The sequence below is a fragment of the Lissotriton helveticus genome, chromosome 1_1, assembly GCF_964261635.1.
Source record: "Lissotriton helveticus chromosome 1_1, aLisHel1.1, whole genome shotgun sequence".
Lineage (NCBI taxonomy): Eukaryota > Metazoa > Chordata > Amphibia > Caudata > Salamandridae > Lissotriton > Lissotriton helveticus.
The window spans coordinates 1,043,928,283-1,043,952,705 of record NC_136057.1 but is presented as its reverse complement, the minus strand read 5'-3'; the positions used below and the strand labels follow the sequence as shown (position 1 = coordinate 1,043,952,705).

Here is a 24,423-nt window from a genome sequence, read left to right as displayed (position 1 = left end):
AAGTTAAGGGTCAGTTTCGTTGACGACAAAAAGTACGTCTACGGAGGGTTTATAGACTGACAGCGTCAGCGGTCACCTCCATAGTAGTTTAAGTCTGAAACAATTTTCCTATGCGGACACTGAGGGTCATTTTCTTTTGTTGACCTCTCTGATGCTGGACCCAGTCCATGGTCAGGTTCGTCGACGCTTGATCCAGTTGGGCTTATGTACAGTGTTCCTTTAGCCTACTTATTATTCTTAGAATGGCTTAAGACTTAATAAGACTCTTAGCCTTGGTTTCTTTGGGGATGCCATGTCCTGTCCTTTGACGAGATCTTGCATGAATCTTTATTATTCTATCCTCCGGCGGATGTTGACGGATTTACCCTCCTCCTGTAAGGAACGGTGACGCGCTTTCGTCAAGCCCTTGTCACCAGGATAGAGGCGGAAGGTTTTTTCTCTTTAAATATTGTATTGGCAGAGATTTTGAGCTCTGCTTAAGCCAAAAGCTCGGCGCTGGTGTCTCTCTGGCAATCTTTTAGCTCTCTAGACAGGATCAATTTTGACATAGGGGCACAGAATGTGCGTATCCTTCAATACCCCTAAACTGACGCTTCTAGAATTTTTAACAAAAAGGATGGAAAAAGATAATCATCAACAAAACACCGTGCAGTGCACATTACATCTCCAAGTTTTGCAGTATTGTGTTGCGGAGTTGGGGTTGGAAGAACCCTTGGTTCCTCGCCCACAAGTTCAAACTGAGATAATGGCCGTACCTTTTTTATAGTTGTTACTTCTGGGCCATCAAATTGACCAGACAATACCGCGCCTTCGATTCTCTACAGTACGGGTTTCAACCCTTTCGGGGTGCCCGAGGACAGTTTTCACATTTTAATCCAAGAAGTTCCACCCAGTATCTGGTATGCAACTGTATGATTCGACTCTAAATCGTATACAGGAAGTCGTTTTTTCCAAGAAACTACGACTTACTTTAAAGCCCATCATTACTCCATTCCAAGTGGGATAAGGGTGGAATATCTCTGGGATTTAATTTGGTCACCAATGCCATTTATCTGTGGGGCATTCTAATTGTGATGTCAAAAGAGCATGCTCTAGAATTTGGCAATTTCCTTTCTGCTACGCCTTCAGGGTGACCGCATTCACCTCATTTGCGCGAGTCATTCACAAATTGACTTATGGATACATCAGGGACCGTCGGAGTGGTTCTGAATCTAATAAGGTGTTAGGTTTTTTCTCTCAGATCCTCATCAACTAGCTGGTCAGAAATGTAGCGCTGGATTTTTCTCATCTCTGCGGAAAAAAAAAAATGTTCAAAGATTGTACCTCAAGAAGGTTTTTCAAATGTTACTGCCAGAGAACCTGACAGGTGCACTCGACCTCCAGAGTGTCAAGATTCAGGTGCCAATCCTTCCACAGTACGGGACGTGGCTGATCTATACTCTAAGTTATAATCATTTTCTATCACAGGCCTATCTTTTTAGGACTCTCGGTCCACTCCACGTGATTCTTACCTAGATTCTGGCAGCCTATCTGTGTCTGCAATACATACGCATTCATCATTTCTGAGACAGGTTTATTTACGAAGGATCACTCTTCTTAATAAGCAATCCAGTACATCCAGACTTTACAATCACTGTTTCAATGCCTGGTTTTTATCAATATACCATGTCAAGTCCTAATTATTCCTAGTTACGACACAGGATTTTCTAGGAACAACAATCAATGCAAATTCAGCAAGGGTGTTTGTCTCTTGCGAATGAGAAGTCTGCAGCTCTTTCTTGCTGTTTCTTTTACGTACATTAGTCTATTTCATTAGATTCTCCAAATTTCAACTGGCCATGACCTCCACCGGCTTCCTGTGGGTGTCCTTCTGCACAGGATAAAGCTGCTAAAGCAACTGCATAAGCAGTGGTTTCAGGTCTCTGATTCATTTGAAGATCTCATTACAATCACTCCTCGATGCGAGAGGTTTTTTCTTGGGTAAATCCAAGACAGAATTTGTACACAAGGTGTGTTTTTTCCCTCAAAGAGGTATCAAGTTGCACAATCACCATAGACGCATCCCTCAGGAATTGGGGAGCACTATTTTAGGGGCTGAAGGTCTACGGGAAATGGAGCCCTCATATGGGGCTTGGTACATCATTCTGCTGAGCTAATAGCCATCTTCCTTGCCCTCCAATTTTGTTGCGCAATAATTTCAAGGAGACAACTGTATTGTGGCGCATAGACAATACAACTGGTGTGCACTATGTCACTAAACACAAAGGGCTAGATCAGCTTTGTTGCCTCAGGAATCCGGTGATCTATGTTCATGAGCGATACAACGCACACAACTTTCTGGCGATTCCATGTTCCTGGTACAAGAAACAGTCTGGCAGGCACTCTCAGCAGGACGACAATTTCCACTCTCGAGTGAGTTTTCTTCTACGGACTGTGGATTCAAATTTGCAGAGGGGTGCATCCAGATCTGGTCTTTTCGCGACCAAGAAGAACAGCACATACTGGTGCATTTCAAGTTGGCATCCCCACAAGGATTTACAGGGAAATGCGTTTGTCGTCCAACTGATCTCAATCTAATTCCATTTTCCACCGATACCTTTGGGTCTCAAAGTTCTCCGGAAGAACAAGATAGAGTGGTGTCGAGGGTTCCTCTTTACCCCTGATGGCTTCGCCAAGACTGGTTTACTGAGTTTCTCTTTTTTTTACAGTCGGAGTGCGAATCAATTCGCACGTGTCCACCTCCGGATCTATTTTTCTTCCAGAGCGGCCAGGTTTATCACCCGGAACAGCCATCTTTGAGATCAGTGGCCTAGCCCCTGATTACCTTTGGTTCGCCTATCTAAACATCCCTGCGGTTTGCAAGGGAGTGTTAGCCATAACAGGGACAAGGTCTCAAATGCAAATGTTTTTGCGGTATCTGATATTGTTCGGCTAGACTTCATCCTTTTACTCTTAAAACAGAAAGTATCTTCCAGTTTGTTTTCATTTAGCTGGCAAGTTCAGGATTGCCTCATGCAACTCTACTAGTTCCTTAACTGGCAGCAGCTCCAGATGCCGACGAGATGGGATCACATCTTTTTAGTCCTCAAAAATATATAAATCAATCCTTCAAAGGAATTTTCAGAATGTTTTTTCTCCGCCAGTTCGTCCATTACCATCGAGACATCTCAATGTGGTAATAGGGCAGTTCATGTGCTATCCTTTACACCTATCCTCAGTGATGATCTAAGATGACTTAGAAAGGTGTCATTTTCTTTTTATTGGCTTTGACAGTCCTCTATTAGAGTCAGTTAGGTTCAGGTCTTTTCGATTCTCTAGCCTTTTCATACAGTTCACTATAACTCTGTGGTGGTTCGAGTTACTCCGGAATTCATACTTACCGTGCCTCCGGAATTTCTTTCGGATCGAGCCTGTAAATTTAAAGGCATCTTTTCCTCCACCACTATCAACAAAAGGGTTTTTACATACACTTGATAATAGGAGAAGTTTCAAATGTTCTATTTACAAGGGATAGTTCGGTTTTCGCAGATCTGATCAATTTATTATTATTAACTAGGGTACGATTAGTTCAAACCCAACGGGGTCTGGGCGAACAGTTGCGTTATTGATCTTTTGCTCCGATCGATATTTTGCCATGCACAAGTTGAACAGCTTTGCTAGCAGCCCCTAGAGCGCACTCTACCAGGGCAATGTCTTCCTCAACTGCTCTGTTTGCTGGAGTTCTTCTCCAGCACTTCGGCAGAGCGGCAACCTAGGTTAGCAGCCTTGCTTTCACCAATCACTACTGTTGGCTGCAGCCAGTAAGACCGATGTTTCCATGGGTCAAGCAGTTCTATGTACTCTTTTCAGCTAAGGTGAGCCTCTGTTCCCACCTCCTTTTTTCCTGCAGTCAGACGCTTCTGATACCGTTTTCAGAGTGAACGTTCTTCACTAGATGCATTTTATCATGCTTCAGGCTATGTTAATGCATTTTATATATTTCATGATAATGTGCACAGTTTGACAAGCTGGGTTACTATGGCGTCTGCCTAACAAGGATATTTACTGCTATCTACTCTGATTCAGGCATGTGAATATATGAAAGACACCCCTAATACTGGAGAAGAACAATAGTTACTTACCTGTAATCTGTGGTTCTCCAGTATTGGTGTCTTTCATAGATTCACATGCACCCGCCCACCTCCCCTTCAGAGGCTCTTAGGATACTTTGGTTTACTATCACTCCGTGCGACAAAATCTGACAGCCTGAGCCTCTGGGGGGAACCTTCTAGTGGGTGCTGTCGCCCGATTGGCTGCAGTTTGGGCTATACAAAATGACAGGGATAGTCACTAATGTGGAAGTTTTTTCTACTGTAGCTTTGGCTACTTTACTTCCTGGTTTGTTTTTTATTGGTATTTACTATGTATTTATAGCATATTATTGCTTTTTTATATACCGTGGGACTCCCACTCCGACGACGGGGAATGATTCAGGCATGTGAATCTATGAAAGACACCAATACTGGAGAACCACAGATTACAGGTAAGTAACTATTGTTCTTAACCACCGCCTAAAATGCCGAGCTATCTTTTGTCGTACTACTCTTGTCCAATTGGTCCCACAGGGCCTGTTTTAATTCTTTTTTCCTAACCTTTAATGCTACATTGTACTCCCTCCTGAGCTTTGCTATTTCTTGGGGTGCCCTATTTGATTTATTAAGCGCCTTTTTTAGTGTGGAATAGGCAATAGTGCATCTGTGATTGAACCACCCTTGTTGTTTCTGTTCATTTAATTTCAAGTTTACAGAAAGCTCCTTTTTTATGGCCTGTAGAATGACCCTAAAATTACTTAATACGTCCACATCATTTGTGGACAAATCTAAGCATTTGTCAATAGCAGGCAAGGCTATATTAAAAACTCTCCTTGTAATTTCCAGAGGGTCGGTTTTCTCCCACTTTAATGTAAACCCATTTATTTTATCCAGGGTCAGAGTATTTGCTTTAAAGCGCTAGTTAAACTGTGTGCCCTAAATTTATGTAACGGTCGAAATGTAATACTAAGGGCAGAGTGATCACTCAGAACAGTTGTGTGAATCTCAAAATGTGTTATCTGCTGTTCTAGTGTGGTAGATATAAGAATAAAATCTATCGTGCTCTGTCTGCCACTGCCATGGAAGGTTGGTTCATAGAGAAGGGAGGAGGGATCTCTTGGATTAATAATAACCAGGCCCAGATCAAATAGTATGTCATTTAGAAAACTTCCTATTCTCGAATGGGAAAAGTGGGCAATTAGATCTTCCTTTTCATCCGTTAACCCGCAAAAAATAGAACTGGTGGATTGACAAAGGTATTGGTTGAAATCACCCCCCCCATATAATTGATGCTGACCCTGCGGTGCCCCTTATAAGAGTGGATAATTCAGCATAAAGCTGGGACAATGTGGTGACTAACTCTACGTCAGGAAGATTATTGTAGAAATTGACCAGAATTATTGTTTCTGTCTTGTTAAAAGAAAAAGTAAGTATCTGAAAGGTCACTTCTGATTTAACGTTAGATACTTTCATAGCCCCTAGGATATTGGAGATATAAATAATCCACCCCCTTTTAGCTCTACCAGAAGCTACCGCTAGAGCCGGAGAAAAATATGTTTTAAAACCCACAAGGTGAATTTCATTGGTAGACCAAGTCTCCTGAAGGCAGATTATGCCGAATTTCTGGACGAAGTCCAACCAAAGTCTATTCTTCACCTTATGTCGCAATCCCGCTGAATTCCAGGACAGTATCCTGATTGCCAATTTATCTGAGGAGAGGTTGTTACCCAGTGACCTCGAGTCAGCCCTCACTGGTGGGACCCCACTTAGAGGCATTATCACAGCCTGTCCCTCATCGGTGCGGGAATGCACTGGTTCTATTTCTCCATTCTGACTATTCCCAGATTCGGGATGCTCTCCCCCAGGGTCTGTATGTTCCGGTCCCACGAATATTCGTTCTGGTACTGTCAGCATAGCCAAATTACCTGGGTGGTACCTTTGCACTATTTTTATAGGAGAGTGCTGGTTCCTGAGTGAATGGTTTAAGAGTTAATCTACTCCGTCTAATCCGGAGAATGCCTCAAAGCGATTGAAGGTAGGGATTCTAAAATTCAAGTCGGGACCCTGAGGCACCCATTCTCTTACCATATTCGATATCAGGGACTGGGGATAGAAATAGGAAGGTCACGTGTGGAAATTCCCTCCCTCCTTCTCTCCATGTACCAATCGCCAATATAGCTGGTGGCCCTGTAGTCTCTAAAGTTGACAATAATTATGTCCCCCATAATATCCTTGGGCCTGTGCCCTACCCAATCCAATCTTCTAACGTGAAGAATTTCACCATTGATATTTGATGGTAATGGTCTATTATTCATCAACCAGTATACAACTTTGTTTTTTAAGGCATGATAGTGTTCGATTTTACCAGCTTCCAGTTTCGTACCACAACATATGGTGCCGCTTCTGGGGGCAAATCAACTTTGGGCAGGGAGGGTCTTACTTTTTTCAGAGGGGAGGTATTCCTGGTCGGGATAGGTAGTGGGCAATCGGATGTTCTACGGCTCATTCCTGCTACCTTAGATACTTGAAAAAACTTATCAGGGGGCATTGGGAGCAATGTCTTCACTAGACCGGTAGTCGGGGGATTCACGTTGGTTGGCCCATTTGTCAGTGTAATCACTGGCAGTGGTGGGAGAGGTAAGGTTTGACCCTGATAGGGAGGTAAGAGTTCTTTCAAAAGGTCAGTATTCGTGGTGAGTGCATTTTGTATGACCCCAAGTTGATCTGACAACCTTTTAACCCTCTCCACTAGTGGTAGTAGGAGTGATTTAAATAATTTTTCAACACCCCCCAGAGGTTCTTTGATTGCAGTAGGATTTTGAGCGATGTCATCCTGCCTAGTGCTCTCTGAGACAGATCCCAAGTTGTGTGTGCCCATCTTTGGTGTTTTTGCGCATCTACCATTTTGAGTATTTCCCTTGCGCTTTCTTTTCTTCAGTGGTGGCGCTAGACTAGTCTGTGTGCATGGGGTTTCCTTTGTTTGGGGTTGTGTTAGAGGGATTACCTGGGAACCTTCGTCAGAATTATCCACTGATGAATTAATGTTCGCAATTTTTGTGGTAGTATCCCTAATTAATTGTATAGAAGCTGTTATATCTTGTAGTAGAAAGGGAATACTTGTGTCCCCATTTGTATCATTTTGCGAGTTACCTACTGATTGAGTTGATGCATGGCAAATGAAACCCAGGGATGAGCGTCTATTTTGGATTAGTTCCGAGGACAAGCACCGTTCTGTGAGCGCTATGTCATGTTCTATCCTAGATGTTTCCCTGGTGATCTTATTGTCCAAAGTCCCTCTAGAGGACCCAACCCCCCGGGTTTGCTTGGTGGCATTAGCCTGTGTGGTCATTAGTGCATAAAAATTCAACTAAAATTGTCAAAAAAGGAGGGCCACCACAATGGGTAGTACAGGTTTCAATCTGTCTCAATTCAGTCGTGATGTTTAAAGTCTTAGTCCAAACCCACCAAAGCGAGAATATAATAGTTTGGAGGAATGGTATCACCATAAGTAACACTCTCTTACTTTGCCAGTCTAAATCCAGGTGTAAATGAGGGGGGCCCAGCCCAGCCACGTCCAGCCCCGGATGGCCTCAGACGGCCCGCCCTTTGCCCGGGCTTAGCCCGGCTGGTCCCACGCGCGTTCTGGAAAATGGGTGTTGGTAAATAGGGGGGGGGGGAGTGGGAAGAGGCACCAGCTGCGGCCGATGATGGTTCGCAAGGCCCGCTGGTCCTCGAAGTCCCGTACCTGCTGATGTTTGTTAGATGCTCGGCCCCACAGTCAGCTAAAGTTCCAGGTCCACCTCCTATGGTCCGTACAAGTTGCTGAGGAAAAACACTACCACTGTCCACGCCTGCGAACGGCACCCTGCAAATCTGTAGTGAGCTTCTGACTGCCAATGGTGCCCCAAGGAGCTGCAGAAGCCTCCAGTCAGATTATTTCCGGCAGGTCCTCTCCCAATGGTATCTGTCCCTTTTAGACAAATCGGTTTTATCCACACTATGGGGCCGATTAGGATGGAGGATTTTCCGCCTCCTCCGGGCCGGCGGAAGCCACCTCCGGCCCGGAGGAGGCGGAAAATCCTCTGCGGAGGCTCCAAAGACCCACCGCCAAATTAGGATGGCTGGTGGGTCTGGAATTCCGTCCGCCGCTTTTCCGCCGCGGTCGGCTTCCGACCGCGGCGGAAAAGCTATAACATGGCAGGCGGTGTCTATGAGACACCGTCCGCCATATTATGATGGTTGTGTAAAACTGCTTTTCCACGGCGGCTTTTCCGCCATGGAAAAGCATACGGACATTCACTTTGGGGGCCCGTTGCGGGCCCCCTGGGTGAATGGGGGGTGGGGGGTGCACATGGGGGGTACCTATGGTACCCCCCTGCATTTGCGTGCACAAAGCAGCAGGCACCGTGCGGTGCCTGCCGCTTTGTGCATGTAAATGTAACACATGCTTTTTTAACATTGCGGCGGGTGCAGCTTGTAGCTGCACCCGCCGCAATGTTAAATATAGAGGATGTGACCGCCACCCTGGCGGTCACATCCTAATCAGCACGGAGGGAACGCCGCAGCCCTTGCGGACGTTCCCTCCTCCTCAAGGGTGGCGGACGGACGCAAGTCCGTCCGCCATCCTAATCGGCCCCTTTGTGTGGGAGGGTATACTCAGACGTGAGTCCCTTGCTCATTGCACCATCAGGATTCAAGCAAACCGGGCCGAAGAAGGCTGTGATGCCAGAAACCGGTCCCCGGGAGCTTGTTTCCTTCCCAGTATAAGAATTGGCTTGGTAGTTTGGTTTGCCCTGTTCCCATCATGCACTGGGACAGGAACAGACCAATTTGCATATAGCCAGGTTCTGAGCTGGGATGGTGCAGTGAGCTAAAAAACGGTGATGGATTAAAACCATGATCTCTTGACTTGGTAAGAGTATTCTGCATCATTCAGAAACTCTGTCCATCACCACCCCCCTTTTCCAAAATCGGTTTTATCCACACTATGTGTGGGAGGGTATACTCAGACGTGAGTCCCTTGCTCATTGCACCATCAGGATTCAAGCAAACCGGGCCGAAGAAGGCTGTGATGCCAGAAACCGGTCCCCGGGAGCTTGTTTCCTTCCCAGTATAAGAATTGGCTTGGTAGTTTGGTTTGCCCTGTTCCCATCATGCACTGGGACAGAACCAGACCAATTTGCATATAGCCAGGTTCTGAGCTGGGATGGTGCAGTGAGCTAAAAAACGGTGATGGATTAAAACCATGATCTCTTGACTTGGTAAGAGTATTCTGCATCATTCGGAAACTCTGTCCATCACCACCCCCCTTTTCCAAAATCGGTTTTATCCACACTATGTGTGGGAGGGTATACTCAGACGTGAGTCCCTTGCTCATTGCACCATCAGGATTCAAGCAAACCGGGCCGAAGAAGGCTGTGATGCCAGAAACCGGTCCCCGGGAGCTTGTATCCTTCCCAGTATAAGAATTGGCTTGGTAGTTTGGTTTGCCCTGTTCCCATCATGCACTGGGACAGGAACAGACCAATTTGCATATAGCCAGGTTCTGAGCTGGGATGGTGCAGTGAGCTAAAAAACGGTGATGGATTAAAACCATGATCTCTTGACTTGGTAAGAGTATTCTGCATCATTCAGAAACTCTGTCCATCACCACCCCCCTTTTCCAAAATCCTTTTAGACACCTTACCAGCCTTTACCAGCTCTTGTAAGACTTCAACACTAACCCAAAGGTCTACAATAGTTCCTGTCACTCTAACACCGATACCAACTCCACCAGCACAGATAGAAGACCCGACAGCAACACCCTTGTCAGACCCTAAACTAATGTCTTGAGCTCCAACACGGTTTTGCTATGAGATCACAGAAGCACTAGGTAGTTGTTATGCAGCCTGACTCTGACCCAGTGCCTCCACTGCAGCACAACTATCAGTAGAGGCTTCTTTCTCTTTTTTACTCGAGCGCTGGTCATATACCAGAACAGAGAGTATCCCATGATACTGATAATGATGATAGCAACTGGGTGGCTTGCTTATCTCATTATACTGAAGATGCCTTATACCTTAACTTACAAAATGCCAGTGACTTGACACCTCCCCTACATCAAATCTTGACTCGTCACAAAGGGCACCCTTGGAGGAAAGTGCCTTATTTGCAGTGGTGGTTCATTGAGCAGCTGAGGTACTAGACTTGCAATTGTCCTCAATTGTTTCTACGACCAATATTTTCACAAAGATTTTCCAACCTCCGGCAGTGACATTGGAGACTCTACTCCCATTCAGTAACGCCTTCATGGATGCCCTGATGGCTACTTCGTGGAAACCATATTCTTGTCCACCCATTAGTTCGGAAGTAGCCTGGCGACAAAGCCCTGAGTCCAGGGATCTGGACTTCCACACCAAGCACCCCTAATATGGAAAGTCTCATTCAGCAGTCTTCGACCTCTAGGATTAATCCTAACTCGTTTCCGAGTCTTTCTGTTAGGCCACTAAATGAATGCCTCATTGGACAGGGCCAGCAAGTTCTTGCGGGTTGTCCCGAAGACCTAATGGCATTCCTGATTCAGAGTATCTGTGATGGACAGGATGTTTTGAAATACATCAGCTGCACAGGTAAAATATACCACAGACTGCTTTGACAGAGCTCTTGTACCGATGTTGTGCTTCACAGGCCAGCCTGGTTAAGAGTGACCAGATTTTTTGGCGACGTGCAGGCATCGTTGATGGACTTGCCTTTTGATGGTTCTCGACTCTTTGGAGAGACAATGGACTCTGTGGTGGACAATTTTAAAGACGGTAGAGCCCCAGTGCTTTTGACTCCTGCAAAGCAATCCCCCCATTAGTTCTACAAATTTAGAGGTTATCCCAGGGACTAGGCATATGGGCAGCCTTCCCATCCAGTGTTGCCTTAGACAGCCCAGCCCTTTCGGGGAGGAGGACATGGAACTGACAGACAGCAGTGGCATCAGTCTTCCAACTCCTCATCTGCTGCTCCAATGGCCACTATGCTGCTTTAGTTGGTCCTCGACGACTCATGTCCAACTGATAAGGTGCAGGAATCATTATTTCCTCCGTGGTTGACAATCCATCACGTCAGAAAGATGTCTTCCTGTTATTCAAAGGGGCTATGCCCTATGTTTCATTTCCTCCGCACCAGAACGAATCGCAGAGGCGCAACTCTGCCCTACAGCACCTCTTTCTCTTCGAAAGTGCAATTGAATGGGTACTAGACTCTGAGAGAGGCGAAGCCTGTTATTTATGTTACATCCTCCTTCCAAAAAAGGATGGGGGCCTCAGACCTATCCTAGACATTCAGCCTCTAAATGCCTTTCTGTGGAAGGTCAAATTCAAACTACTCACGTTGGCCCAGCCTCGGTCTATCCTGGACCAGGGTACTGGATGGTGTTCCTGGACTTGCTAGAAGCTTATTACCTATCTTGCAGTCCCACGGACATTACCTGTAGTTCGAGGTGGATCGGGAGTACTTTAAATGTGTCATTTTTGGCCTCACATCAACCCCCTCAGGTCACTGCCCATCTATTGGATGTCGGGGTTTCCCATATTCTGGTACCTTGACAACTGAATTTCGAAGGGGGGCTCACTGCAGTCACTCGTAGTCTACCTCCGGTGAATGGTGGAACTCTTAACACCTTTGGGTTTCCCCATAAACAAGCTGAAGTCCCACCTGTATACTTCACAGAGGCTTCTATTCATTGGGATAATTCTGGGTGTGGTCAGTTTGAATGCCTGCCTTCTACTGCTGAATGTCTGGGACATTTGTGCTCAGATTCTGATATTTCTGTGTTCGACCTTGATCTTTGTGATGATGGTTCTGAGGCTTCCGTGTCTCTTGGCCTCAATCATCTTACTTGTCAGTAATCCTGGATGGCACAAGCGAACCTGCAATGGAACCTGGAATCCCCGTGGACTACGCATTAAAATTGTCTCTCTGACTCATCCTGGTTTCGAAGGAGATGACGGATGCATCACTTCTAGGTTAGAGATTTCATTCTCGGGAGGTGGAGATCAGAGTCCTCTTGTCTCCAGTGGAAAGCCACCCCCACACCAATTTTCTGGAGCTTCGGGCTATTTGTTTGGACCGGGCAGCTTTCCTACTTCCCATTGGGGGAGGCTCATGCAGGTTCACACATACAACACCAGCGCTGTGTGGTCTTGCATCAAGCAGGGCGCAGTTGGGTCCTGGCATCTGTGAGAGGAGGCTTTGCGTCTCTGCAAGTGTCTCTCGAATGCAGAACATCTTTCTAGTGGCCAACTACCTGGCTGCAGTTCCTGGTTGCCGGAGTGGATGAATTGAGCAGACATTGCTTAGTGGATCACAAGTGGCAGCTGCAACTTGATATGGAGCAGAACATTTTTGATCATTAGGGAGTGCCCTGGCTAGATCTGTTTTCCAGCACTGAGAATGTGCAAAGTTAACACTTTTGTGTGTTGGTGTTAATTGAGCACTTGTTAAGAGACGCATTCCGGCTGGAATGGAATGCAGGACTCCTGCTGCTACCTCTCCCGGCCAAATTTCAGAGGATCAAGAACAACTAGACACATGTCATTTAAATTGCCTTGAACTGGGCCAGGAGAGTGTGGTACCCAGAACGCCTGAGCTTGAGCATCTATCCTCCAATCAGCTTACCACTTTGGGAGGACCTCCTACCTTAGCAACAGAGCAGGGCATGTGGGGAGATTGAGAATCTGCAATTGACTGCATTTGACTTGCCATCTGAGGTGGTGGTTTTGATGCCTGGAAGAGAGAATCACATCTATCTGTGCTGGGCGCTGGGACAAGATTGCTGCCTCGTATGGTGCTCAAAACACTGACCCTTTACAGGCTAATAGTTTAGATATTCTGCTGTTTGTTCTTTCGTTAGCACAGCAAGGCCTTGTAGTGGGCAAGGTGAAAGGGTATTTGTGAGCCCTGTTGGCCTTTCTGCAGGTGCCATATTAGATGTCATTGTTTAATCACCAGTTGTGATGCAGTTTCTTAAAGGTTTGCCACTTATGTTCCCTCGCAAAACTTTTGTGATGCCCTGGTAGGATCTGAACTAGGCCTTGACATTTCTTTTGTATGCTCTTTTCTAGCCTCTGCATAGTTGCTTGCTGTGGTTTTTGTCCCTGAGATCTTCCTCATTGTGATTACGTCAGTCTGTCACATTAGAGAACAGCAGGTACTTTCAGTGCAACCACCCTACTCCACCTTCTTTCTGGAAAAAACGGTGCGGAGGACTCTCACAGCCTTCTTCCTGAAATGTCTGCCTGCGTTCCTCGTTGGGCAGTCATTCACTCTATGCTCCTTCTTACCTTCAAAAGAGGAGTAGAAGCTCCATTAGTTAGTCCACAAAAGAACCTTGAGTTTTTATCAATCTTGCCAAGTCCCATCAAATGGAAACTCAATTTTTTATGGGGTTCTCTGCAGTGAATGAGGTGCAGCACAGGACCCCGTCAAAGTGGATAGTCCTCTGTATTGAGATCTGCCTTGCATTGGCCAAAAACTAGCCCAGGGGAGCTTAAAGCCCATTCCACCAGAGCCAAGGCCACCACAATGGCATTGGCTTGAAGGGAGGGGTGTGTTGCTCTTGATATATATACCAGGCTGCATGATGGGTGTATGGTGCATACTGCCTTGAAAAAGCCAGGTCACTTTACACGCTCGTTCCTGCAGGACTTTCGATTCTCCACCTTTGGGAGGTAATGCTTTGTTATCTATACTAAAGATGAGGATTCTACGGTTAAAAGTATCTATGAAAAGAGCAAGTTTCATACCTTCTGTATCACTCATTCTGATAGATACTCGATCTAACCACAGATTCCTCACTGCACTTCCACCTCCCCGTTCTGTGGAGTGGCGACATTTTAACTGCTAAAGTGGCACAAGTTAAATCACCACACTGTCACCAACATTTGATTTATATTCCATGTCTGAAAGCCCCAACGGGGGAAAGACAACAAACTGAAGTTATTGTGCCAAATGGCACTTATATGCAGCACTGCTGGGTCACTTCCGGGACAGTATGAAGCCAGTGCAAAGCCACCCAGCGCCATCTATGGCGTGCTGCATCTCTGATGTAAAAATACTCCAAGACCAGACTGCCACATGTTGGGGGATATTCTAAAGGTGAGGAATATGTGGTTAGATAGAGTATCAACCAGAATGAGCGTTACTGTAGGTAAGTTCCTTGTTCATCACAGGCGCAGTGATCTCATAGTTACACATATGGCAGTGATTTCATAGTTACACATATGCTCAGCATGGATGGAATAAGTGAGTCAGCAAATTCCAACACCCTATGATGCATCCAGCATATACCCCAGTGATTCATCATGTGCTTACTCTTGTGATATATCTAGCTCTCATTCACTGCGAACAATTTGAATGACTATTCAAGTAAAGCATTTCGTTCTGATCAAAATATTGTTTTATAAATGGTTTGCCCGTTTCTATTTAAATTCGAATTGGTTTGAGTCATATGATTTTAATTTAACTTTAGTTAACATTTTCTTTAATTTCCCTAACCTCAACCATAACCAACTTACTAACCTAGTCTCCCTTCGCTAAGAGGATAGTGGTGAAGTTAAACAGTGCTCTGATTCCCAGGCGCTGAGGAGAATATCATAGAAAGAGGCCTATGCCTAGCTATAATCCTCATCACTGAGAAGAGAGCGATGGAAGAAATGGTCTCCAAGGTTCCATCACTGACTAGGGTGGGTGAAATCAAGAGGGGATGTATTTCTGTGGTCCTACAAAAGAGAGATGAGTGGTAGGGTTTTAGTCTTGCGGTGTGACCCCTTTGTGATGATAACTGTTTTTGAAACTCTCACCACTCGTTGCTCTCCTCTCCCATTCTTTATTTTTCTGTTTCAGACTCTTTTGAATCCGCTAAAAGAGAGATGGCCATCTTCTTCCCAGAGTTCAGTGTAAGCTCCTGGTATGAGCAAGAGGAGCCTCATTTTCGCTTGGGTGCAGTGACATACAACCAAGAGAAGCTTATTCACACAGTGCACCAGGACAAGGACACAATCCCATCTAATGACTGCACAAAGGACCGAACAGAGACAGAGACGAGTTTAAAGCCCAAAAGTGGGACTTACGCAAACACCAGTTCACTGGTTCAATGCTAAGAAACTCTCTTCCAAAGATTGAAGGACCATTTAGTTTTATACTAAACCTGCCATAACCTATTTATGTTGCTGTAAAGAAATCTAAACTCCTGGTCAGTTCGGTTGACCCTGAAGGACGTATGCATCTTATTAATAATAATATGTTCTCCGTTGTGTTGTTCCCATCAAGAGCTGCTGGCATTAGAGGCTGTATTATGGCTTTGCATTTTGTATATTTGTACTCTAATCAATGGTTTTTATTTGTATTTATGACAAGTAAAAGGAGCCGAACTCCTGCTCAGTGCTGTTGGAAGTGAAACCCTTCATGTGCAACTGAACCTGGATTGCAGTAGTCAGGGCATGGAAAACCGACTATGCACTGATGCACCAGTGTATTCTTGAGCTAGAGCTGTAGTGTACTGGCTGTTGCCAGCTTTGAAACCAGGAGACTACAGTCTGCTTTTTGTGTTGACCAAATTATGTGATCCTTGGCAAATGACTGTCTCCCTGATCTACTTCACTTTATCAGTAGTCACCACCTCACTTGCTGTCTCTAGCATTTGCACTGTATGTATGACTGGTAAACAAGCACTGTATTTACCCGAGGGCTCCATCTTTTGAGGATTAGCATTGGGGTAGGACACGATGAGTTACTGTTAGGAAGAAATAAGTCGTGGAAAGAGTGGCTATTTCTTGTTTATTTCGAGGCACTGATGAGAAAAAGTGATTGGAGGGAAGAATATAGAGGAAAAAGAATAGCGAATGGCCTTGGGTACCATTATATATTCTGGACTGGATTTCTTCTGTTGTTTATTTTTCTATGTTCTCAATTTCTTAGCCTATCATTAAAGTGATGTAGTTTTGTCATTTCAGCTCTATTGATTAACATCACTGCACATGATGTTTTTTTGATGTGTATGTTAGGTTTTCTACTGTATCGGCGTTTTGTATTTGAAGAAGTAAACAATAAAAAAGGTTAGGGCTATGTAGGTGCTTAAAGACATCCTTTTACTTGAAGAACTGGGAAAACATAGTAAGAGGACTGCCAGTGTCCTCCTGCGAAGATGGTGGTCATTAATATGACCATATTACACAAGCAGTTGAATTTGTATTCTTTGCCTGTGTTTGTGCCAACCATGATTTTCAATAAAACCCAAGACCCAAAGTAGAAGGAACAGTTTTGTGCCAAATTCTTTAAATATAATATTTTATGCTGCGCAACTTAAAGTGCTTGGGGACTGGCGGAAATTCCTTGGCCTAGTGTTCTGAGGCATCATGTCCAGGTGGGTGTAGTAGCGTAGCACAACCAGAAGCCCCAGGTGTCAATCACATGGAGTGGATCTGAGAAGTGTTGTTTTCAGTACTCTGTAGAAGGAAACATCGCACAGATCCAGTTCCTGTTAATGACAGGCACCAGCCACAGTAAACAGTGCATATGTGACTGGCCATGTGATCAATCGCATGTGCAATGTCGTGGCTTGATAAGGGATGGGGCAGCCTTTTGATCATATAACTGTGGATGGTACCTGCGCCTGGAGCTTGCTTAAATAGGGCTTTATGCCCTCACCCCACTGCCAATCATGCTGCTTGCATAGGCTTCTTGCTCATACATGCAGTGTGACTTCTGTGACTTGCTAATCGCTAATATAGTTTACTCGAGGCCCTGTGGTGATTGTCCATTAACTGCAGGCTGTGCTGTCACTCAGTGATTGTCCAGTAACTGCAGGCTGTGCTGTCATTCACCTGCTTGTATAAGTGCAGGGCCTACAAGGGAGGAGGTTCATGCCAAGATTCCACTGTCCTCTTAACGCCTGAGCTGAGACCAGGTTGTGGAGTGGCATCATGGTGCGGAAGATTAAACAGGCCCTGGTGTATTGGCCAGGTGATCACCTTTTGTGGGAGAGTGATTGCTTGTGTTATGGTTTGTGTGTGAATGTCTATGTGAGGACTACTTTGGAGAGCCGAAGAATTTCCTAGCATTACTGGAACTCAGTCATATCAATGGAGGTAATTTGCCACTGGTGTTCTGGGATCCTGCTACTGTTGTCACCCCAAAGTGAAAACCAGCACCCCTTTCAGCACTTGACTCTTTAAGTAACAACAGCAGAGCAGTTCTAGGCTCTCTCAGGTAGGTGATGTGGGTTAGGAATTCAAAACTCAATAAGTCATTGTCCAGTCAGTGGATTTCAATATAAACACAAGCTAAATACTAGGCCTAGAATCACAATTCTTTATTGTTGGCAAAACTGTATATCAAACCGTAAACATAATAGTGGTTTCTACACTTGAAAATCCCTCCTAAACGGTCTCACAAATAACCAGTGAAAAGTGAGGTTTACAGGCTTTTTTGGGTTAATCTCACAATCAATATTGAAGATCTACTGAATTTGCTGATACTTCATTCACTAATTCTAAATCCACAAAGAATGATTTTTTAAAAAGAGATAACATTTGCCATTCATTATCAAAGAGTGAGACAAAAAATATTAGGCCTAGATGTTTTCACAAACTACATTACATCAGTAATCTATATCACATAAAACAACAAAGGTAAGAGGGATGCTATAGTTAGGTTCAGATTTTACACACACAAAACCATAGAAATTCAGCAGTTATAGTTATCTCTAGTAGTAACTATAATTCATGCCCCACGGTAACTATAACTAGCGCCCCGCCACGCAGTTTTCTAATCACTAATTTCACTGCAAATGTTGCAGTGATATTATCAGTGATGTCATAGAAGATGTCATGAGTGATGTCATATGTGGGGTAATTAGCAGTGCATGACAAAGGCGCGAGGTATGGTTACCTTAGGGCACGAGTTATATATCTATACTACTATTATAAAGGAAAAACTTTGAACCTTTGAGGCGGGTAAACTCGGGAACCACAGCGCCAATCCACACACCCGATACATCGTTGTAATTGTCAGGGTGTGCAGATGGACATAGGCTATATAAATTAAAAAAATATAAGTTATTTAAAAAATTTACGAGAAAAAAAAGTAGTCCCATGGAAGTAGCGCCGGCCGCAACGTGCGTGCTGACATCAGGAGCGCGGAGAGGAGCGGCGTCTAGGAGCGCGAGGAGGAGCGGCGGACATGAGCGCGGGGAGGAGCAGTGAGGAGCTGCGGACAGGCTGGGAGGAGCTGCGGACAGGCTGGGAGGAGCTGCGGACAGGCTGGGAGGAGTGGCGGACAGGCGGGGAGGAGCGGCGAGGAGCGGCGGACCGGTGAACTCAGGAGCGCGGGGAGGTGCGGCGGATGAGGTAAGGCTCCGGGGGACCCACGGACAATGTTGGGGAGGGCGGGGGCCCTGAAGCCAAGGTCGGGACGGGCTGCTACTCCGGGGGACTTACGGACAATGTCGGGGCGGGCGGGGGCCCTGAAGCCTGATTGCTAGCGGCGGACCGGTGAACTCAGGAGCGCGGGGAGGTGCGGCGGATGAGGTAAGGCTCTGGGGGACCCACGGACAATGTCGGGGCGGGCGGGGGCCCTGAAGCCAAGGTCGGGACGGGCTGCTACTCCGGGGGACCCACGGACAATGTCGGGGCGGGCGGGGGCCCTGAATCCTGATTGCTCCCGGTCAAGGTCGGGACGGGCTGCTAGTACTTAAGATAACTATAACTGCTGAATTTCTATGATTTTGTCTGTGTAAAATCTGAGCCTAACTATGATGTCCCTGTAACCTTTGCATTTTTCAGTGAATTTTGACATTTTTAATGCTATTTCCTAACTATAACGTTCTTGTAACTTTTGTTTCTTTCAGTGAATTCTGATTTTTTTAAATGCTATTTCCGAACAATAATGTCCCTGTAACCTTGGTGGGTGAGTGGGTGTTGGAATCTGTGGTGGGTGTGTGAGTGCATGTGACTGGCTGCGTGGGTCTGTGAGTGAGTGTGGGTTTGTGACTGGCCGTGTGCGGGTGTAAGTGGTTTTGTGGGTCTGTTAGTTGGTGTTGGTGGCTTTATGGGTGTGTGAATGGCTATGTTAGGGGGTGTGAGTAGTTTTGTGGGTCTGTGAGTGGATGTATGGGTGTGAGTGGTTGTGGGAGTATGTACATGGTTGTGTGAGTGGGTGTGTGAGTGCTGTGTGGGTCTGTGAGTGGGTGTGTGAGTGCTTTTGTGGTTATGTGAGTGGGTGTGTGAGTGAGTGGGTGTGGGTGTGAGTGTATGAGTACCGTGGGGCTGTGAGTGGGTGTATGAGTTTTTTTTTTTCTAATTGGGTTCTTGATCCCAGATCTACCCGAATCTGGAAGGACCCAGGAGGATCCGCAGATCCTCACGAGCTTAAAAAGACGTTTTTGGACAATTTGTTGCCAAGGAGGGGTTCCCTCACAGACCCTTCCATCGGTCCCATGGGTCAGATTAGCTCTACCCTGACCCCTTCTATTACTGTAACATTTTATTTTTCCCGGTGCGAACAGAGTCCCAGTGAAGAAAATGGTGGCCTCAACTTTCATCTCAGCTTGCAGCCAAGCCAAGCACGGCATTGCTGTTGACGTGTGTATCTTCCCAGATCCTCAGAGTATCCGTGACATATCTGTGGTTGTAGATATACATACATCTTTTTACTTTAATAACTCTAAAACTACTGTACAGATTTACACCAAGTTACAAAAAGCACTCTTTCGGGATCAAGATGTAGCTTTCTGCTAAATGTGGTGTAATTCCGTTCAGCGTTTGGGGCCGTAGTCTTGTCTAAAATCCCTATGGTAAAATACATAGGGAAAACACATTTTGGAACCCCACTTGATGGATCACCCCGAAACTTTGCAAACAGCAGCTGAAGTGACTGGTAAACCAGTTTTGAAAATATTGCAAAGATTTGTCCAATGGTGCAAAAGTTAATAGCAAAACAAAAATAAGCATTTGCAATGCAATAGGTCTCGCATTTAGGCAAGTTTGAGCTATTGACATTGCAAATAAAAATGCCTTTTAGTTTTGTTTTCGTTTTTAAAATGTTGATAAAAGGCATTGTCATTTACAATGCCATCAGCTTAAACTTCCGTAAATCCGAGACCTATAGCATTGCAAATGCTTGTTTCACCAGCCTCCACATTAGCCAGCTCGAATCTACATGCAGAGGGCTTCTGCGAGGGAGTCATGTTCATCCGGCGAGCCTGTTTGTCAACTCCGAGGGCGAATTACTAAATCTAATTTTGACAGGGAAAACCAAACAATACAGTGATTCTTCTGACACGCCGCCAGGGCGCCGGGCTGTGGTTTCTGTAATATATTTAAATGAATGCACTAGAAAGACAGCTATACTAGTTATAGAAACACCACGTTGTTCCGTTTAGCGCACCTTAGGTTTGTAATGTTCATGCAGTAAGATTATTCTCTGACAGGCTCTCTGCTGCCTCTTACGGCAGGTATGTACTAATTCAAATACCTAAAAGTAAAATGAATGAATTGACCTTATATGCAGGAGCGAATCCAGAAGCTGCATGCGTCTAACAGGTTGACTAATTCATGCCTGCGATACCGTTAGGGGAAGTTAATTAGACTGACTGATTATATGTTTATTTTTCTTATAGAATGTATGATGCTTTCTCCTCAAAAAGGGTTCCACAGTTCCCCTTCCAAACGCAGTAGCAGGTCGGAGCGTCATTTTTTAAAGAACATGAGCAAAGCGTACTCCACAAGCAGGGGTCACTGAAACTGGCTACAAGCATTTAGTGCATATAAACTCCGTTTTCAGTGGGTAGAGAGAACTGAAAGTGCAGTTATCTATTGCCTACGGATCCATGACCGAAAATACAAGGCAGGTGGCAGTTCACAAGTGGAGCGTGTTCTTCTGCTAGTGGTGTCAGAAAAACCACTAAAGGGCTTCTGTGCCTGGGTCTAAGGAAGGTGTAGTTTAAAATAGTGCAGAAAGCTATTTCTGTGCCCGAGGACTCCTGCCGATAATGCCCTATCACTAGCAGGGGGTGCCCTTTCACCCGCAGTTCCCTGCCTTGATCTTGTTTGAATGGTTCTATATGTTTGCTCTTTCAAGTGCTTGCTTGCAAGACTAACACCCTTTTCAATAACCACCCAAACAGTATTAATCGCCTGCTGCAAAGATCTGTAGGCAGTCTGAAGGAAGAAAACAGGTTCCGATTGCGTTAGGGCCTACTTGGAATTTCTTCATTCTAAAACAGGTGAAATCGGGAGCAGTCTTTATCTGAAAGAAACACGTTAGTGTTAGATTCCTTACCTTAGAAAATCCCCAGGCGTCAGACTGGATCCGAAAAGTTTTCATCAGCAGTACCCCTACGCGTCGCTAGGCGTCGTCTGCGACTCCACAGTACGAAGAGCAGTACTCTTAGTCATTTTTTGACTAACTTTTTGGATCACTTTTGATCACTTCTCGAGTCGACCTTCGACTTGCGGTGCCGGTAGGGATGCCTGGTTTCAAACCTTGCGAGATCTGTCACCGCTTGATGTCGGTGACCGACCCCCACCGTCGGTGCCTTTATTGCCTCGGGCCGACCACGATGACAAGTCGTGCCCCGACTGCTGGGGGCCTTCACCTCGAAGGCTAGATGGGAGCAGTCCCGTAAGCGACTCGAGCTCCGGCAGTCCGCTCCACGCCACTCGAGGTCCCGGTCGAGGAGGAAGTAGAGGGACCGGTCGCGGAGCCGCACTCATCACCGCTCGATGAGTCAACACCACTCGCCGGGCTCAAAGTCCTGAGGTAAGTTGAGGCACTCTAAAAAGTAGTCGAAGAGGTGTCATCGCTCTTCCGACTCCCCCCCCGACGCTCGTGCGATACGGCCGGGGTTCGGGCGTCACCACCCACGCGGCTCCGCCGAAGCTGTAAGCGCCGCGTCCAGCTCCACACCTGCCTGTCCCTGGGCTGTACGCGACACCGGAGGAGATACTTGACTTCCTCGTGGCCATGAGGATTCACTTCCCTCCGTCGGACCCTGTCGAGGCGCTTTCGGGCCCCGCGGGTCCTTCTGGGAGTCCTAGCGGGCCGCTGGCTCTGGCCCCGGCCCCGTCGGGTGCTTCGGCCCCGGGGCCCTCGTCGACTTCGGTTCTGACACCGCAGGACCCTGCAGGATCCGGGTCCGGATCTGGGTCATCGCCAGTCGACCTCACGACTTCTCTGCTGGCGCCGACCCCAAGGGTGTCGCACACGACGCCGTCCCTGGACGATATCGTTCCCAGTCCCAGCCCCGGTCCGGGTCCGGCGTTGGACTGGCACCGTCCGGCGCCGATGGGTGAGCAATTCACCTACGACCCGGCTCCATAATTTTTCCCTGACTATCAGGAAGTGGATGACGAGGGGAACTGGGAGGGGTCTGAGGACCCTCTGGCACTGCAGTGCCAGTTGAGCCAGGACTGGGCAGACGAGCTAGGGGAGGCCAGTGGTCTAAACACTTCGCCCGACACTGGATTCGTCACTCCTCCCTCGGAGGAGGGGGCTGCTTACAGCGTGGTGTTGAACAGGGCAGCCAAGGCCTTGGCTCTTGAGGTCCCTGTTGCGGCCGTGAGGACTAACCTCCTCACTGAGGTGCTCAAACTGCAGGCAAGCTCCTCGGAGCCTCTACTGCCGTTCAACGAAGCCCTCACTGACGTTCTACTGGGCACCTGGTCTAAGTCCTCCACAGGCCTCCATGTGGATTGGAACATGGCCCGAAGCCACCGCCCGGCTCCGGGCGACCCTAGCTTCCTGTCCGTTAACCTCACCCCTGAGAGCCTGGTGATCCAGGCCTCTACCTCCCACACCGCATTCCCGACCGCTCCTCCGGATCGGGAATCCAAAAGGTACAATCAATTTGGGAAGAAACTGTTCTCCGCCTTGAGTTTGGGGCTGCGGTTTGTCAACACCGCCTGCCTTTTGGGCCGTTACACCCACTCTCTGTCGGATACGGTTGCGGAGGTGCTGCCACAGTGCCCGGAGGAGGCCCGGGCAAAGCTCACCCAAGCCCTTGCGGAAGGGCGGGATGCAGCATTCTATTCCATACGGTGTGAACTCGACACAACAGACTCGCTGGGTAGGGCGATTGCAACGACGTGGCGGTTCGCCACCACGCCTGGCTGAGGTCCGCCAATTTTTGGGGCGCTGTCCAGGCCACCCTCATGGACATGCCCTTTGATGGCCGTCGCCTCTTTGGCGACAAGGTGATAGTGCGCTGGAGCGTTTCAAGGACTCCAGGGCTACGGCCAAGTCTTTGGGCCTAGGCCAATGCCAGCAAACATCCGCTTTTTGCTCCTTTCCTGGCCAAGGAAGGGGCGCCCCCACAAGTCCAGCAGACCCAGGCTCAACGCGGTCGCGGACGTGGTTACCGCCGTGGCAGTACCGGGGGACACCGGCAGGGTCAGTCCGCACCCGCCCTGCAGCATCTGCCTTTAAGCCTTCCTAGTCTGGCATTTCAGGCCCATTCATTGCCAGTGGGGGGCAGGGTCCGCCATCGCCTCCCCCGCTGGCGTACCATAACGTCAGACAGGTGGGTGCTGCAAATCGTCCGAAGGGGCTACTCCCTCCCCCTCGAGGCAACCCCTCCAGCCATGCCACCGCAATACCACCGCCTGTCGGGGGATCACTTGCAACTTCTGCAGGAGGAAGTTACAGCCCTCTTGGCCAAGGGGGCCATCAAGCGCGTTCCTGGGCCAGAAGTAGGACTTGGTGCTATTCCCACTACTTTCTGGTACCCAAGAAGGGCAAAGAAGACCTATGCCCTATCTTGGACCTACGGAGCGTCAATGGCTTCCTCCGGAAGGAGAAGTTCAAGATGCTGACTGGCTCAGGTCCTAGCTGCCCTGGACCCAGAAGACTGGATGGTAGCGTTGGATTTGCAGGACGCGTATTTCCACATTCCCGTCCTACTGGCGTTACCTGCGGTTCACGGTAGGCCACGAGCACTTTCAGTTTACCGTGCTCTCCTTCGGCCTTACCAGCGCCCCACGGGTGTTCCCGAAAGTGATGGTGGTGGTCGCAGCTCATCTGCACAGATTAGGGGTTTCAGTCTTCTCCTATCTCGACGATTGGTTGTTAAAGGCAGGCTCGCCCCAGAAAGGAAATGAAATGAAAAGAACATATATAGAGCGCGGTAGCTACTCTGAGGCGTCCTAGCGCTGCAGACAAACGCATGAGAGGGGACAGAGGGAGCTTGTTCTAGTTGTTAAACAGCTGAGTTTTAAGCTTTTTCCTGAAAGACCAACAGGTTGTGTTCCGCACGCAGGTGAAGGGGTAGGGAATTCCAGAGTTTGGCCGTGTTGTGGGAGAAGGAGCGTCCACCACATCTAACTTTCTTAAT

General features: G+C 47.1%; 1 protein-coding gene across 3 annotated transcripts in view; it reads left to right on the top strand.

Annotated features, from left to right (window-relative positions):
* The window catches only part of NME6 (NME/NM23 nucleoside diphosphate kinase 6), a 167,836-nt gene extending 151,493 nt beyond the window's left edge, over positions 1–16,343 (top strand). For 2 of the 3 annotated variants that reach the window (XM_078677918.1, XM_078677920.1), the window contains exon 7: positions 14,940–16,343. In XM_078677918.1, coding sequence (XP_078534044.1) covers positions 14,940–15,196 — 257 coding nt within the window. In that variant the 3' untranslated portion in view covers positions 15,197–16,343. The remainder of the gene's footprint in view (positions 1–14,939) is intronic. The other variant, XM_078677921.1, reaches the window with a different exon arrangement.
* Positions 16,344–24,423: the final 8,080 nt, after the last annotated feature.